This window comes from Capricornis sumatraensis, chromosome X (genome assembly GCF_032405125.1).
Source record: "Capricornis sumatraensis isolate serow.1 chromosome X, serow.2, whole genome shotgun sequence".
Lineage (NCBI taxonomy): Eukaryota > Metazoa > Chordata > Mammalia > Artiodactyla > Bovidae > Capricornis > Capricornis sumatraensis.
In genome coordinates, this window is record NC_091092.1 from 147400685 (window position 1) to 147415279 (window position 14595).

Sequence of the window (14595 nt, forward strand, 5' to 3'; positions counted from 1 at the left end):
GAGTCAATTAATACAGAGTAGAGGTGATGCAGAGACCAAGTGGAACAGGCCTAGAGCCAGGAAATGGAGCAATGATCAGTTGGAGGGATGCAAGTTTCTGATGGAGCCACATAGCAAAACCACAAAAGGGACACACACACACACACACACACACACACACACACACACACACACACACCCAAGACCTCCTCCCAGATCAGACCATCCCTGGTACCTCTGAGAGACTTTGCTCACTTTCCTCTTCTTGGGCGGAACAAATCAGACCAAGGAGAAGAGTCAGGAACAAAACCTTCATCTCGTGTCACTTATAGACTTTCTTTCGAGGCTGAGGGTGTCCCAGTGGTTGGAGAGGATGCGAATTGTGACGCTTTTCATAGGATCGTTATGTTGGCGTAACACGTCATGAACCAATGGTTGTTCCTCCTTAAGACCTTGGTTGTTGAAGTCATCTTCAATATCCTGCTTGGCAGGGCTGAGCTTTCATGGCAGTTTGTCATTTTAATTGTTTTAGGAGATGCTTAAGTGACTCTGGACACTCGACCTTTACAGTGAGTGAGAAATCACAATATACATGCGATATTTCAAGGTCAGGAAGATTTATTTTCCTTTATATCTTGAGGTCAAATGGGGATATGCTGTCCAGGACACACATTCCCCACTGTTGTAATTGTTTTCTTAATATTTAAGTTAATTCAAACATGGCCCTTGGTCTTTGTTACTCTCAACAAAGCCATGGAGATATTCATTACCCATGCCTATGTCACTGGCCACTTCTAACCCATTTGGAAGCTGTGTCTGCGTAGGAACTGAAACATTCATTCTATTAAGTATGACTTTGTTGTTGGTCAGTTGCTCAATCGTGTCTGACTCTCTGTGCCCTCATGGACTGCAGCACACCAGGCTTCCCTGTCCTTCACTGTCTTGGAGTTTGCTCATGTCCACTCAGTCAGTGATGCCATCTAACCATCTCATCCTCTGCCAACCCCTTCTTTTCCAGTCCTCAATCCTTTCCAGCATCAGCATCTTTTCCAATGAGTTGGCTCTTTGCATCCGATGGCCAAAAATATCAGAGCGTCAGCTTCCGCATCTGTCCTTCCAATGTATATTCAGGGTTGACTTCCTTTAGGATTGACCTGTGTGATCTCCTTGCAGTCCAAGGGACTCTCAAGAGTCTTCTCCAACACCACAATTCAAAAGCATCACTTCTTTGACACTTAGTCTTCCTTATGGTCCTACTCATATCTGTACATGACCCCTGGAAAACCCATAGCTTTGACCCTACAGACCTTTCTCGGTAAAGTGATGTTTTTGTTTTTAATACACTGTCTAGGTTTCTCATAGCTTTTTTTTCCAAGGAGCAAGCATCTTTTAATTTCATAGCTGTAGCCACTGTCTGCAGTGATTTTGGAGCCCCCCAAAATAAAGCCTATCACTGTTTCCATTTCCCTTCATCTATTTGCAATGAAGTGATAAAACCTGGTACCATAATCTTAGGGTTTTGAATGTTGAGTTTTGAGCCAGCTTTTTCACTCTCTTCTTTCAGTTTCATCAAGAAGTCCTTTAGTTCCTCTTCACTTTCTGCCATAAGGGTGGTGTCATCTGCATATCTGAGGTTATTGATATTCTCCCGGCAATCTTGAGTCCAGCTTGTGCTTCATCCTGCCCAGCGTTTCTCCTGATGTACTCTCTATATAAGTTAAATAAGCTCAGTGACACTATATAGCCTTGACGTACTCCTTGCTCAATTTGGAACCAGTCTGTTGTTCCATGTCCGTTTCTAACTGTTGCTTCTTGACCTGAATATAGTTTTCTTAGGCAGGTAAGCTCTGGTATTCTTGTCTCTTTAAGAACTTTCCACAGTTTGTTGTGATCCACACAGTCAAAGGCTTTGGCGTGGTCAGTGAAGCAGATGTTTTTCTGGAATTCTCTTGCTTTTTCTATGATCCAACGGATGCTGGCCATTTAATCTCTAGTTCCTCTGCCTTTTCTAAATCCAGCTTGAACATCTGGATGTTCAAGTTCATGGTTCATCTATTGTTGAAGCCTGGCTTGGAGAATTTTGAGCATTACTTTGGTGGTATGTGAGATGAGTGCAAGTGTGTGGTAGTTTGAGCATTCTTTGGCATTGCCTTTCTTTCAGATTGGAATGAAAACGGACCTTTTCCAGGCCTGTGGCCGCTGAGTTTTCCAAATTTGCTGGCATGTTAAGTACAGCACTTTCACAGCATCATCTTTCAGGATTTGAAATCGCTCAACTGGGATTCCATCACCTCCACTAGCTTTGTTCATAGTGATGCTTTCTAAGGCCCATTTGACTCTGCATTCCAGAATGTCTGGCTCTGGGTGGGTGACCACACCATCATGGTTACCCGGGTCATTAAGACCTCTTTTGTACAACTGTTCTGTGTATTCTTGCTACCTCTTCTTAATCTCCTCTGCTTCAGCGAAGTCTTTATCATCCCTGTCCTTTATTGTGCCCATCTTTGCATGAAATGTTCCCATGGTATCTCTGATTTTCTTGAAGAGATGTGTAGTCTTTTCCCATTCTGTTGTTTTCCTGTTTCTTTGCATTGATTACTGAGGAAGGCTTTCTTGCTCTTCTCTGCAACTCCACCTTCAGGGGCATATATGTTTCTTTTTCTCCTTTGCATTTCGCTTCTGTTCTTTTAAATACCTCTTAGGTCGTGGATTATTTTTCCCAGGCTTTGGACCATATCTCCGAGCTTTCGCCTGCCCTTGGAATAAGTTCTATCTCTTGAGTGTTTGTTAGGTCTTGTTAATTCTATGCAGCTCAAACACCATGGGGCGGGGTGGGCGGGGGGAGGGGGCACTGAATGGTGTGCTGTGCCCTTGATATTTGGAATGTCCAAACCCTGCAAATCCTAGCATTCACTGCTCTTTGATTCCAGCTCGTGCTTCTTCCAGCCCAGGGTTTCTCATGATGTACTCTGCATATAAGTTAAATAAGCAGGGTGACAATATACAGCCTCGACTCACTACTTTTCCTATTTGGAACCAGTCTGTTGTTCCATATCCAGTTCTAACTGTCGCTTCCTTACCTGCATACAGGTTTCTCAAGAGGTAGGTCAGGTGATCTGGTATGCCCACCTCTTTCAGAATTTTCCACAGTTTATTGTGATCCCACAGTTGAGGCTTTGGCATAGTCAATAAAGCAGAAGTAGATGTTTTTCTGGAACTCTCTTGCTTTTTCGATGATCCAGCAGATGTTGGCAATATGATCTCTGGTTCCTTTGCCTTTTCTAAAAGCAGCTTGAACATCTGGAAGTTCGTGGTTCACATATTGCTGAAGCCTGTCTTGGAGAATTTTAAGCATTACTTTACTAGCGTGTGAGATGAGTGCAATTGTGCAGTAGTTTGAGCATTCTTTGGCATTGCCTTTCTTTGGGATTGGAATGAGAAATGCTGGGCTGGAGGAAGCACAAGCTGGAATCAAGATTGCTGGGAGAAATATCAATAACCTCAGATATGCAAATGACACCACCCTTATGGCAGAAAGTCAAGAAGAACTAAAGAGCCTCTTGATAAAAGTGAAAGAAAAGAGTGAAAAAGTTGGCTTAAAGCTCAGCATTCAGAAAACGCAGATCATGGCATCCAGTCCCATCACTTCATGGCAGATAGATGGGGACACAGTGGAAACAGTGACTGACTTTATTTTTCTGGGCTCCAAAATCACTGCAGATGGTGATTGCAGCCATGAAATTAAAGGACAGTTACTCTTTCGAAGGAAAGTTATGACCAACCTAGATAGCATATTAAAAAGCAGAAACATTACTTTGCCAACAAAGGTCCATCTAGTCAAGGCTATGATTTTTCCAGTGGTCATGTATGGATGTGAGAGTTGGACTATAAAGAAAGCTAAGTGCTGAAGAATTGATGCTTTTGAACTGTGGTGTTGGAGGAGACTCTTGAGAGTCCCTTGGACTGCAAGGAGATCCAACCAGTCCATCCTAAAGGAGATCAGTCCTGGGTATTCATTGGAAGGACTGATGTTGAAGCTGGAACTCCAATCCTTTGGCCACCTGATGCAAAGAGCTGACTCATTTAAAAAGACCCTGATGCTGGGAAAGATAGAAGGCAGGAGGAGAAGGAGAGGACAGAGGATGAGCTGGTTGGATGGCATCACCGACTCGATGGGCATGGGTTTGGATGGACTCCGGGAGTTGGTGATGGACAGGGAGGCCTGGCGTGCTGCGGTTCATGGGGTCACAAAGAGTTGGACTGAGCGACTGAACTGAACTGCTCTTTGAAGCATACGAGGCTGGAGACCAACTTTAGGTGTTGAGGACAGTGACAGCTTCCTGACTGGGCAGTCAGGCATCCTGTTCGTTCAGACAGTGCAGATCTGACTTCATGATCCTGTGGACTGACCAGGTCTCAGCTGCTGCTGAACTTCGGTTACTAGTGATACAGCGGTTAAGAAACATCAATCCTTGAGCTCAGTTTCAGAAGGGTTTGTGCTATGGGAATATGCATTTTTCCTGTTGTGGCCCATGACATCTTATACTTTCTGTCTATGAAGCTCAGAGAGGAAAACACAAGCTCCTTTCCCTGTGACAAACATGATGCTTTCTTGCTTCATATGACATCTTTCTTAACCAGTCTGTCCCCTCCTGTACAGTAAGAGGACCCAGAACCCTGCCCCCTGTCCTGTGAGTGAATATACTTCTCTGTATCCTTCTCTGCTGGACACTCTAAGACATCTCTATCTAACCCTCATCAGAATTGTCTCCGGTGGAACAACTATCCTATTATAGACATATCTTTCTGGATAGTTGAATTGGATATGCATATCTGTGTGTTTTAAAATCGGGCGCTTGCTATAGAGACACTCGTAAGTCAGGTGTGTATTAAACCAGTTTATTTAAAGCCTCAGAAATCAAACACCAACAGACAGGAAGTGAGTAGTGAGCAGGAGAGATGAGATGGGAAAGACAGTGTGAGTGTGAAGAGAGAAGGATCATGTTGATCGGGAGCCAGGAAGATCGTCTTCGTGTTGTTGATCTTGATTCCATGGGGAAGAGGATGTGTCTGGTCTCACAGACTCTGTAGGTGAATAAAAGAGAACCAGAGGTTTAGGAGAGGCAACTGCGTGATGTCTGACAAGGGGAGCCTTGGGCAGGAGGCTGTCCAGGGAACAGGGAGCTGGTAGCTGATCCGATGTTAGAAGGCTGGTGGACCTCAGGACTCCACATCCTGCGATGTAGGTGAGAATCTGTGTGGAGGTTTCCCCAGGGTGTATGTATCGTGGGATCCTTTATCTGCAGGATGCATTGTAGGAGTCAGGGACACAGGCTCCATGCTCATGAGAATGCTTCCTCTGAAGATGGCCTACAGACTCTGAGATTGGAGTAAACCCCTCTATTTCCACCAGCTTTGTCTTTGGGGGCCTCAAAAATCGATTCTTAAATTTTATCTTACGTTGGAGGATAGTTCAGTATCGATGTGTTAGTTTCAGGCAGGTGTACAACAACATGATTAGTTTATACATATATATATCTATCGTTTTTCAGATTCTTTCCACATGTTGGTTTTGAGTTCTTGCATATATTTTCCTGTGCTATACAATGAGAATTTTTCATCTATCCATCCTGTATATAACAGTTTGTATCTGTGAACACCAAGCTCCCAATCCTTCTCTTCCCCAGCCTCCTCCTATTAGGCAAACACAAGTTTGTTTTCTGTATCTGTGAGTCTGCTTCTGTTGGGTAAATAAGTTTCTTCGTGCCATATTTCACTTCCCATATATATAAGTGATATCACGATGTTTGTCTTCCTCTGTCTGACTTTCTTCACCTAGTATGATAATCTCCGTTGCACCCATCTTGCTCCAAATGGCATTGTTTCATGCTTTTTAATGGCTGACTAATATTCCATTGTACCTATGTACCACTTGTTTCTTATCATATTCACCTGGAAGCTACTGTTTTTTAAAAAATTTCCTTTCTTTCCTTCCATTTTGCATCAGCAGAAAAAGGAAAGCCACACGTTAGCCTATACTGCTGTCATTTTTGCAGGCTGACTTAGTTGAAAAAGTTCAAGTATCTCACTTGAAGATAATCACCTTCTGAATGGGAAAGTTAATTCAAATGTGTGTTTCAGACGGTGTGGTTGGAAGATCTTTACTAGTTCTGTCAGAATCATGAGAGATTAAACACCAGCCTTGCATAAAATGTGACCTCTCTTTAATTTCGGTTCTCCTTGAGGGAGGGAAGCACATGGACAACTTTGAGTTCAGGCCTGACGGGAACACGATTTAGTTTCCACCAGCTTGCGGCCTTTCTCGCTTGTCTCCGATGACCCCGGTTGCCCACATTTCTTCAGAATTCAGTTTTTCTCACTAAAACTGCTCGGCGTTCATCAACCAACCAGTCTGAAATTTAACAGGGCTCAAGAAATGCAAAGTAGCCTAATGTAACAGAAAAAAAAAAAAAGTTCTCTGGGGATAGAATGTAAGTCCTTGGGGCAAAACATGGTTACATGAGAATTTTGACACATATAAAAGCAGAGAGTGTCTTTACTGATTTCTCTGATGGAACAGCGTCCATAACAGAGTGTGTTTACTTACAATTACGTGGAGTTGACATCACTCTTTTTTTTTTTTTTCACTGAGCCTGACAGCCATCTGGGGGAAAATCAAATGGGCAGGAATGAGAGACCCACCAAATACTACCCATTCCAGTAATTTTAACATTTCTTCAGTAATGGGTTATATAAAAGATTACTTGCGAAGAGAACAAATTACAAGCAAACTGATTTGTTTCCTGGTAGCGAATGTACATATGGGGTGAAAGATTCAGGGGGGAAAAAAATATAGTTCCACTTACCACCCTTGGTGAAATCCACAATATTTTCCTCTGGAATCCCCAATTTTCTAACCTCCTCAAGGAACCTCTCCAGATCATGATCATCAACATCATCTTCTTTGCCTGGAAATCACAATGCAGGAAAGCAGAAATTTACCCGTTATAACCGTTGCTGAAGACAGAATGAGAAGAATTGAATGCGCTGACCAGGTTTCCCATGGAATAACGGGAGAGAGCTTCAAACAGTTACCATTTCCCACGACTCAGATGTCTGCTGTCCATCTTAAAGAATTAATCCCCATCCAACTGGGTAACCAGCCCCGCCCCCCGCATCAGCAGCAGGACCCCAAAGAACTCCATGAAATTGGGGCTCCTTCCATCACACAATGGAACTGCCTTGCTCCTTGACCAACTTCCTGCCATCTGTGCTTAGGTCTTGTTCTGGGGCCCAGATAAATAGCAAACAGAGTTCTCCCCCAATAGACACACACTCACCATGTCACACGTGATAACGGGAGACAATCTTCTCTTTATTTAACCCACGGTTCTACTCAGAACCTTTCCTGAAATGGACACCTGACATCCCCAGGGAGGCCTGCCGTGCTGCAGTCCATGGGGTTTGCAAAGAGTCGGACACAACTTAACGACTGAACAACAACGTACAATAAGAAGTCCCCGTGGTACACACACCTCTCGGTGTTTCGACGTGGTTATTTGGGGGTGATGTCAACATTCATAAGAACAACGCACTGGATAAATGAACAGGACAAAGATGTATTTTAAACGTTTCTGTTTCAAGGCTTGGGATACTTTGGAAAAGTGGCATAAAATGAAGGAATTGAGGACAACTTTGATATATGGTAAAGAATCTGGGAGACCTGGGTTCGATCCCTGGTTTGGGAAGATCCCCTGGAGGAGGGCATGGCAACCCACTCCAGTATTCTTGCCTGGAGAATCCCATGGACAGAGGAGCCTGGGGGGCTACAGTCCAGGGGGTCACAAGAGTCAGACACGGCAGACTGCCTACCACTTTCATTATAACCATGCCTTCAAAAAAGAAAAAAAAAAACTCAGTCCTTTTATTTTTAGGTTCTAGCAGGTGAGAATGATTCTGAATTGTCTGATGATATTTCCTACCACTTCCATCTACTTTCTTCACCTCTCTTTCTATGGTAGATTACTTTCCAGGGCTCTTAGGTGGATGAACAGAAAGACCTGGCCCTTGCAAATGAAAAATGAAAGCACAAGATGAATTACAGATAAAAATACAGCAATGCTGCCGTTACACGGCAATGGGGATGTCGTCAGGTGGTAATACATACCCAAGAGCCCAATGAGTCTGGTTCTGTTGCCTGTTTCATCCACGTTTTCAGTATTTACTATCAGACCATCATCAGACACCAGAATAAAGTGGAATTCATTGGCACCCGCATCTTTAATAGAGAGTGAAAATACGCAGTTAGCCCCACCTTGAATATTAGGAGATCACAGCTCTATCACAGTGAATTTAGCCTGTTGGCAGCGATGCCTTCTGTTCTTATCCTATCGGCAAGCACAACTGCCTGTCAATCTCTGTCTCAGCCCTGTGTCGAATTCTGGAGTTGCTATGGCAGCAAGGAGAGAAGGCAAGACTTCTCCTTAGTCCCACCATCTCACGCAGTTGACCAATCACTCCTTGCCATGTCCCTAAAGCGGTTTTCTAGAACATGCGTTCCAATGAACACTTTTTAAACAACATGAGCACTTTATCAAGGCCCAGGTCCAAAAAAAAAGAAAAAATTTCTTTGTATTTCTGTTATCTCAGACATGGAGTTGATTTCTGTTTAAGACCAAAAGCAAAAAAGCATTTCAGAGGTTAGCCCTGCCGTATATATATGAGCATGTTGTAAAGTAGATAGCTAGTGGGAAGGTCCTGGGAAGCATGGGGTGCTCAGCTAGGTGTTTTTGTGACGACCTGGAGGGGTGAGATGGGGAGACATGGAGGTTATGGAGGGAGGGGATATCCATGTACATTTAGCTGATTTGGAAGCTGTTCTATAGGAAGCTCAGCCCAGTGCTCTGTTATGACCGAGAGACGTGGGATGGGAGGGTGGGAGGTCATAGGGGGAGGACATATTTGTATACATTCAACAGATTCACGTTGTACTACAGACACCAACCCAACACCATAAAACAACCATCCTCCAATTAAAAACAAATTTAAAAGATGAAATCAGGGACAAGCAGAGATGTTTCATAGCGATACATTTTAAGGTAGCAATGAATAAGCAATATTTTAACCACAAAATTTTTCAAATATTTAATTGAAAGAATAAAAAAGAAAAAACTTCATGTTATTGAGTGCCAACCCTGTGTGCAGCAGCCTTCTGAACATTTTATATTAATTACTGCATTTCCTCTGCCCCTCAGGCTGGGTTACAACAGAGCCCATTGTCACGCTTGTTGCTGTGAAGATGGTTTACCTAGTAATGAGTTCTGTCCTCTCCTGGAGGGACACCCGTCCTCTCTGCCTGTCCACTCTGCCCTGTATGTCTGGACGAGATGCAGCCCCGACCTACTAGGTGTCATTTCTACATCCGCTAGTCCATCCTGTCTCTCCTGGCCCCCATCACACCTTCCTGCAATCACTCAGCGACATGGGAGGTAAAACCGCCCGACTGTGTTCCCAAAACATGCCAACACAATTGCTCAGTGTCTGAAAACACTGACCATCATTCGAAAAACAGATTAGCTTGAGAAAAAAGGAAAACATAGCCACTGCAATTCAGGCTCCCAGCCCCCAGCAAGTGCATGCTACTTGCCCAAACCTGCTCTGGGTCCACGAGCCTTGGGTCACATTGGAACAACTCAAATCGGATTTTCTGTTGTCCTCCGGCCACCCATCTTTGGGAAGAGCCGTCCAAGGTCTGGGGTTGGACTCTGTGTTCATAACAAAAGGCATTGCTGGGGAGATTCGGGGACCAGTGCCTGGTGTAGGCAGTTCCTGAGGAAGTTAAGACCGAGACCTCAACCTGAGTGAACGCTTACCCGTGAAACACTCATACTTACATTCAGCCACGTAAACGTTGTTTGCGATCCTTCTTCCACTAACAGATGACTCTATACATTTCCCGTTGTTCCTTAAAGACAAAACAGCTTCCAGTTGGTTGATAGAAGTCATATGGATTTCACATCTCATTAGGATTTTGTTCCATCAACCACCACCACCCCCCGACACACAATGTCCTGTGTCACGAATCATTTTATTGACTGAGACAGTGTGAGATTCACCAGCAAAGCTTGTAACATCACGTGACTACCAAGTGACAAGGACTGTCACGTGGACGCGTGAAATCTGAGCAGCCATCCCAGGGATACACTGCCAATACAAAACAGATCACCTTCACAAACAAACAAGCATGCAGAAAGCCAGAATTGTAGGAAAGAAGGAATGTCACCAGTCTGAGCTTTAATCCTTTTCTTCAAGCTGAGAGGCACAGCTATCAACAGAGACCTTAGCCCTCTCCCAGTCCTGACAGCGTATTCTTAGAGTTTGCATACGTGCATGTGAAGTCGTCTCAGTCATGTGTGACTCTTTGTGACCCCCTTGGACTGTAGCCCACAAGGCTCCTCTCTCTGTGGAATTTTCCAGGCAAGAACACTGGAGCGGGTTGCCTTTCCCTTCTGCAGGGGATCTTCCCAGCCCAGGGATCAAACCTGAATCTCTTAATGTCCCCTGCATTGGCAGGCGGGTTCTTTACCCGCTTTACCCGCTTTTCACTAGCACCAGCTGTGAAACCCATTCTTAGCAGATATAATCGCCCCAAAGTGCAGGATAGTAAAGAAAAAAAAATGTCTTTAATTTTATCGAAAACAAACTCTTGCTGTATAAAAACACAGTAAGAGGACTTCCCTCTGGTCCCGTGGATGAGAATCCACTTGCCTATACAGGGAACACAGGTTCAATCCCTGGTCCCGGAAGATCCCACATGCAGAGCGGCAACTAAGCCTGTGTGCCACAGTTACTGAACCTGTACTCCAGAGCTGGAGTTCCTCAACTAGAGAAGCCGTCACAGCAAGAAGCCTGAGCACTACAATGAGAGAGTGGCCCCCGGTTCACCAGAACTAGAGAAAGCCCACACATAGCGATGAAGACCCACCACAGCCAAAAAAGAAAAAAGAAAAATTAATTTTAAAAAAACAGTATAAGAGGAATTAACATGAAAGGACATCTGTGTATACAAACACGTTCACCCACATACAAAATACATATGATATTTGACATAGGGAACAATGTTCAAATATGAAAGGGAAAGTCGCTCGGTCGTGTCCAACTCTTGGCGATCCCATGGACTCCATGGGATTCTTCAGGCAAGAATACTGGAGTGGGTAGCCTTTCCCTTCTCCAGGGGATCTTCCCGACCCAGGGGTCAAACCCAGGTCTCCTGCATTGCAGGCAGCTTCTTTACCAGCTGAGCCACCAGGGAAGACCAAGAATACTGAAGTGGGTAGCCTATCCCCTCTCCAGCGGATCGTCCCAACCCAGGGACAGAACCCGGGTCTCTCACATTCAACACGGATTCTTAGACATGACTGAAGCAACTTAGCATGCACACAGGGATGACATAATATAAATTATGTGTATTTATACACCATTATCTCCAAGCATAAGCCTCTGCATTCTTTCCCTTTTCTATTTATTGATTAAATTTTTTACTGTGTTTCTGTGTTAGGTGCTCAGTTATGTCTGACTCTTTCTGACCCCATACACTGCAGCCCACCAGGCTCCTCTGTCCATGGGATTCTCCAGGACTGCAGTGGGTTGTCATTTCCTCCTCCAGGGGATCTTCCCCACCCTGGGATCGAACCCGCGTCTCTTGTGTCTCTTGCATTGGCAGGCGGGTTCTTTACCACTAGGGGCACCTGTGCTATACAGATCCTTATTTATTAAGGTTTTTATTTCTCAAAACCAGGGGGTGGGGGGCTTCCCTGGTGGCGCAGAGGATTAAGTATCTGCCTGCAATGCAGGAGACCCGGGTTCGATCCCTGGGTTGGGAAGATCCCCTGGAGAAGGAAATGGCAACCCACTCCAGTATTCTTACCTGGAGAATCCCATGGACAGAGGAGCCTGGCAGGCTACAGTCCACGGGGTCGCAAAGAGTTGGACACGACTGAGTGACTTCACTTTATTTCTCAAAATATGTACATGAGTTTTCAGTAAACCATCTGCCGTGTAGTGGACATTCCCTGAGTGGTACCTGGGGCTCTGAGGCTTTGGTAAACTCAGTGGTGATGAAAGATTCCAGGACATTCCCTGGAGGCTCTCAGGGAAACTGCCCCCGTAGCTCAGAGACCCTGCTCAGCCCCCCAGCTCAGGGCGTCATGCTCTCAACATCATCCAGAGAGCTCCCTGCAGATGGGGGAGACGCTCCCTCCCTCAGTCTCAGGGTTTACAGGTGGTTTCCTTCTGGGTTATGTTTACTTACTTGACAAAGAAGTGGAAGACAAGGGAGTCCCCTTTGTCGTTAAATTTGATGCTGCGAAGATAAACGTTGAATGGCCCGTTCTCACCGGTCTTTTCTGTGTTGCTGGAGGCGATGTAATGAGTTCTCCATTCTCCTGAAATCTAAAAGCAAAACTTCCCTTAGAAATGTGAGTCCCTCCCTTTTCATCCTGTTCGACACCATCCTTCGGGAGTTTCCCTACACTTTCACTGGGGCAGAAGCTACCCAAGTTTATTGAGTAAGAAGCCCTGCTTATAAAGTTATGTAAAGACTCAAGTCAAAGGAAGAAGAGGGAATTGAGGTATTTCTGTGACTGCTTAAGCTCTCGTGCCAAATTCAGAACTCCAGTGCAACAGCTGTTTGACCGAACCTCCTCTGATTTGGTCTTCCCTGCTGGCTCAGGCGGTAAAGAATCTGCCTACAATGTGGGAGACGTGGGTTGCATTGTAGTTCGGGAAGATCCCTTGGAGGAAGAAATGGCAACCCACTCCACTATTTTTGCCTGGAGAATCCCATGGAAAGAGGAGCCTGGTGGGATACAGTCTATGAGGTCACAAAGAGTCAGACAAAACTGAGTAACCAATACCTTCACTTCACTTTCCTCTGTTTTACAAGAGCAGTGAAAATGTCTAAGAGACAAGGAAGATAATAGGATACTGTGTTTTAAAAATCAGTGAAAACAGACAGGTATATCTCCTGGGATAGGATGTGTGTGTATGTGTGTGTGAGAGCCTATATCTATATGTGGTTGTAATTCACTGTAAATATACTATCAAATGGGCTTCCCTAGTGGATCAGATGGTAAAGAATCTGCCTGCAATGTGGGAGACATAGGTTCAAAACCAGGGTTGGGAAGATCCCCTGGAGGAGGAAATGGCAACCCAGTCCAGAATTCTTGAGTGGAGAATCCCATGGACAGAAGAGCCTGGTGGGATAGTCTATGGGGTTGCAAAGAGTCAGACACAACTGACTAACACCTTCACTTCACTTTCCTCTGTTTTGCAACAGTGGTGAAAATACCTAAGAGGCATTTAATAGACAGTAGAGATTGAGCTTCCCTGGTGGCTCAGACAGTAAAGAATCTTCCTGCAATATGGGAGAGCTGGGCTTGATCCCAAGGTTGGGAAGATCCCCTGGAGGAGGAAATGGCAACCCACTCCAGTACTCTTGCCTGAAGAATCCCATGGACAGAGGAGCCTGGCAGGCTACAGTCCATGGAGTCACAAAGGGTCGAACGTGACTGAGTGACTTTCACTTACCTAACGGGGAAGAGATAATACAGAGATAATATGAATCCAGGGTGGATGCCAATTAATGAAGCCGTTTTTCAGTTGCCGATAATGACTAGGTTTATAGATGCATGTGGAAAGAGGTGCCTGGTGGGCTACAGTCCATACGGCGGGGAAAGAGTCAGACACGACTGAGTGACTACCCACTCCAGTATTCTTGCCTGGAGAATCCCATGTACAGAGGAGCCTGGTGGGCTATACAGTCCTTGGGGTCACAAAGAGTCAGATACAACTGAAGCAACTTCACATAGCATAGATGAATCCACATAACAGAAACCCCATAAGAAACACATACACACACACAAGAGAGAAATCCTCCCTGATCTGCTCATTTTGGGTACCTGTGAGTGGTGTGGCTCAGCTGGAATCTCCTGGGAAGAACAGACCAGACCAAGGACCAAAGTCAAAAACAGGACCTTCATCTTGTTGGCTTGCATGGTTGACTCCGCGTGGTCCTTCTTCTTGAGAGGCTGCGGGTGTCCCAGTGGTTTGGAGAGGACGTGAACGGCTTCCACTTTTTATCCTATCCCGCTGCTGTGGGCGTGAGACGCACACAAACCAATGGCCTCTCCTCCTGAGACACTGATGACGTAGACATCCCCTTCTGATATCCTGGTTGGCAGTTGAGCTTCCCTGGCAATCTGTCGCTTTTATAATGAGATTATACACTTTGTATCTGGACATTTGGCCTTTACACTCAATGAAAAGTCAGGCTCTTTGAAGGTCAGGTATCTTTGCTTTCCTTGACATCCTGAGATTTAAAATGGGAGAAACCATCCAAGATACATATCTGCAACTCCTGAACTGTTTTTTTTGGCATTGAGAAAATGGGGTTTAAGCTTCTCTTCCAGAACTAAAGATGTGATGGATTTAACAAGATTATAATGAGGACTTAGAGACCCTGGGCAACTCTCGGATTTCTCTCAGGTGAAGAGGACAAAGCATGTTGATCATTTCCTCCTCACAAGGAGGACAGTGTATTCAGATGCCTCCAGTAAC

The 14595-nt window shown here is 44.9% G+C and overlaps 1 protein-coding gene across 1 annotated transcript; it reads right to left on the minus strand.

Annotated features, from left to right (window-relative positions):
• Positions 1 to 6623: 6623 nt before the first annotated feature.
• On the minus strand, positions 6624 to 14018 carry LOC138070773 (odorant-binding protein-like). Its single transcript, XM_068961991.1, has 6 exons — positions 13938 to 14018; positions 12290 to 12429; positions 9873 to 9943; positions 8147 to 8257; positions 6846 to 6947; positions 6624 to 6643 (listed from the first exon to the last, which is right to left on the minus strand). Exons 1-6 carry the CDS (start codon positions 14016 to 14018, stop codon positions 6624 to 6626), a joined length of 525 nt encoding a protein of 174 aa, XP_068818092.1.
• Between the last annotated feature and the right edge of the window lie 577 nt (positions 14019 to 14595).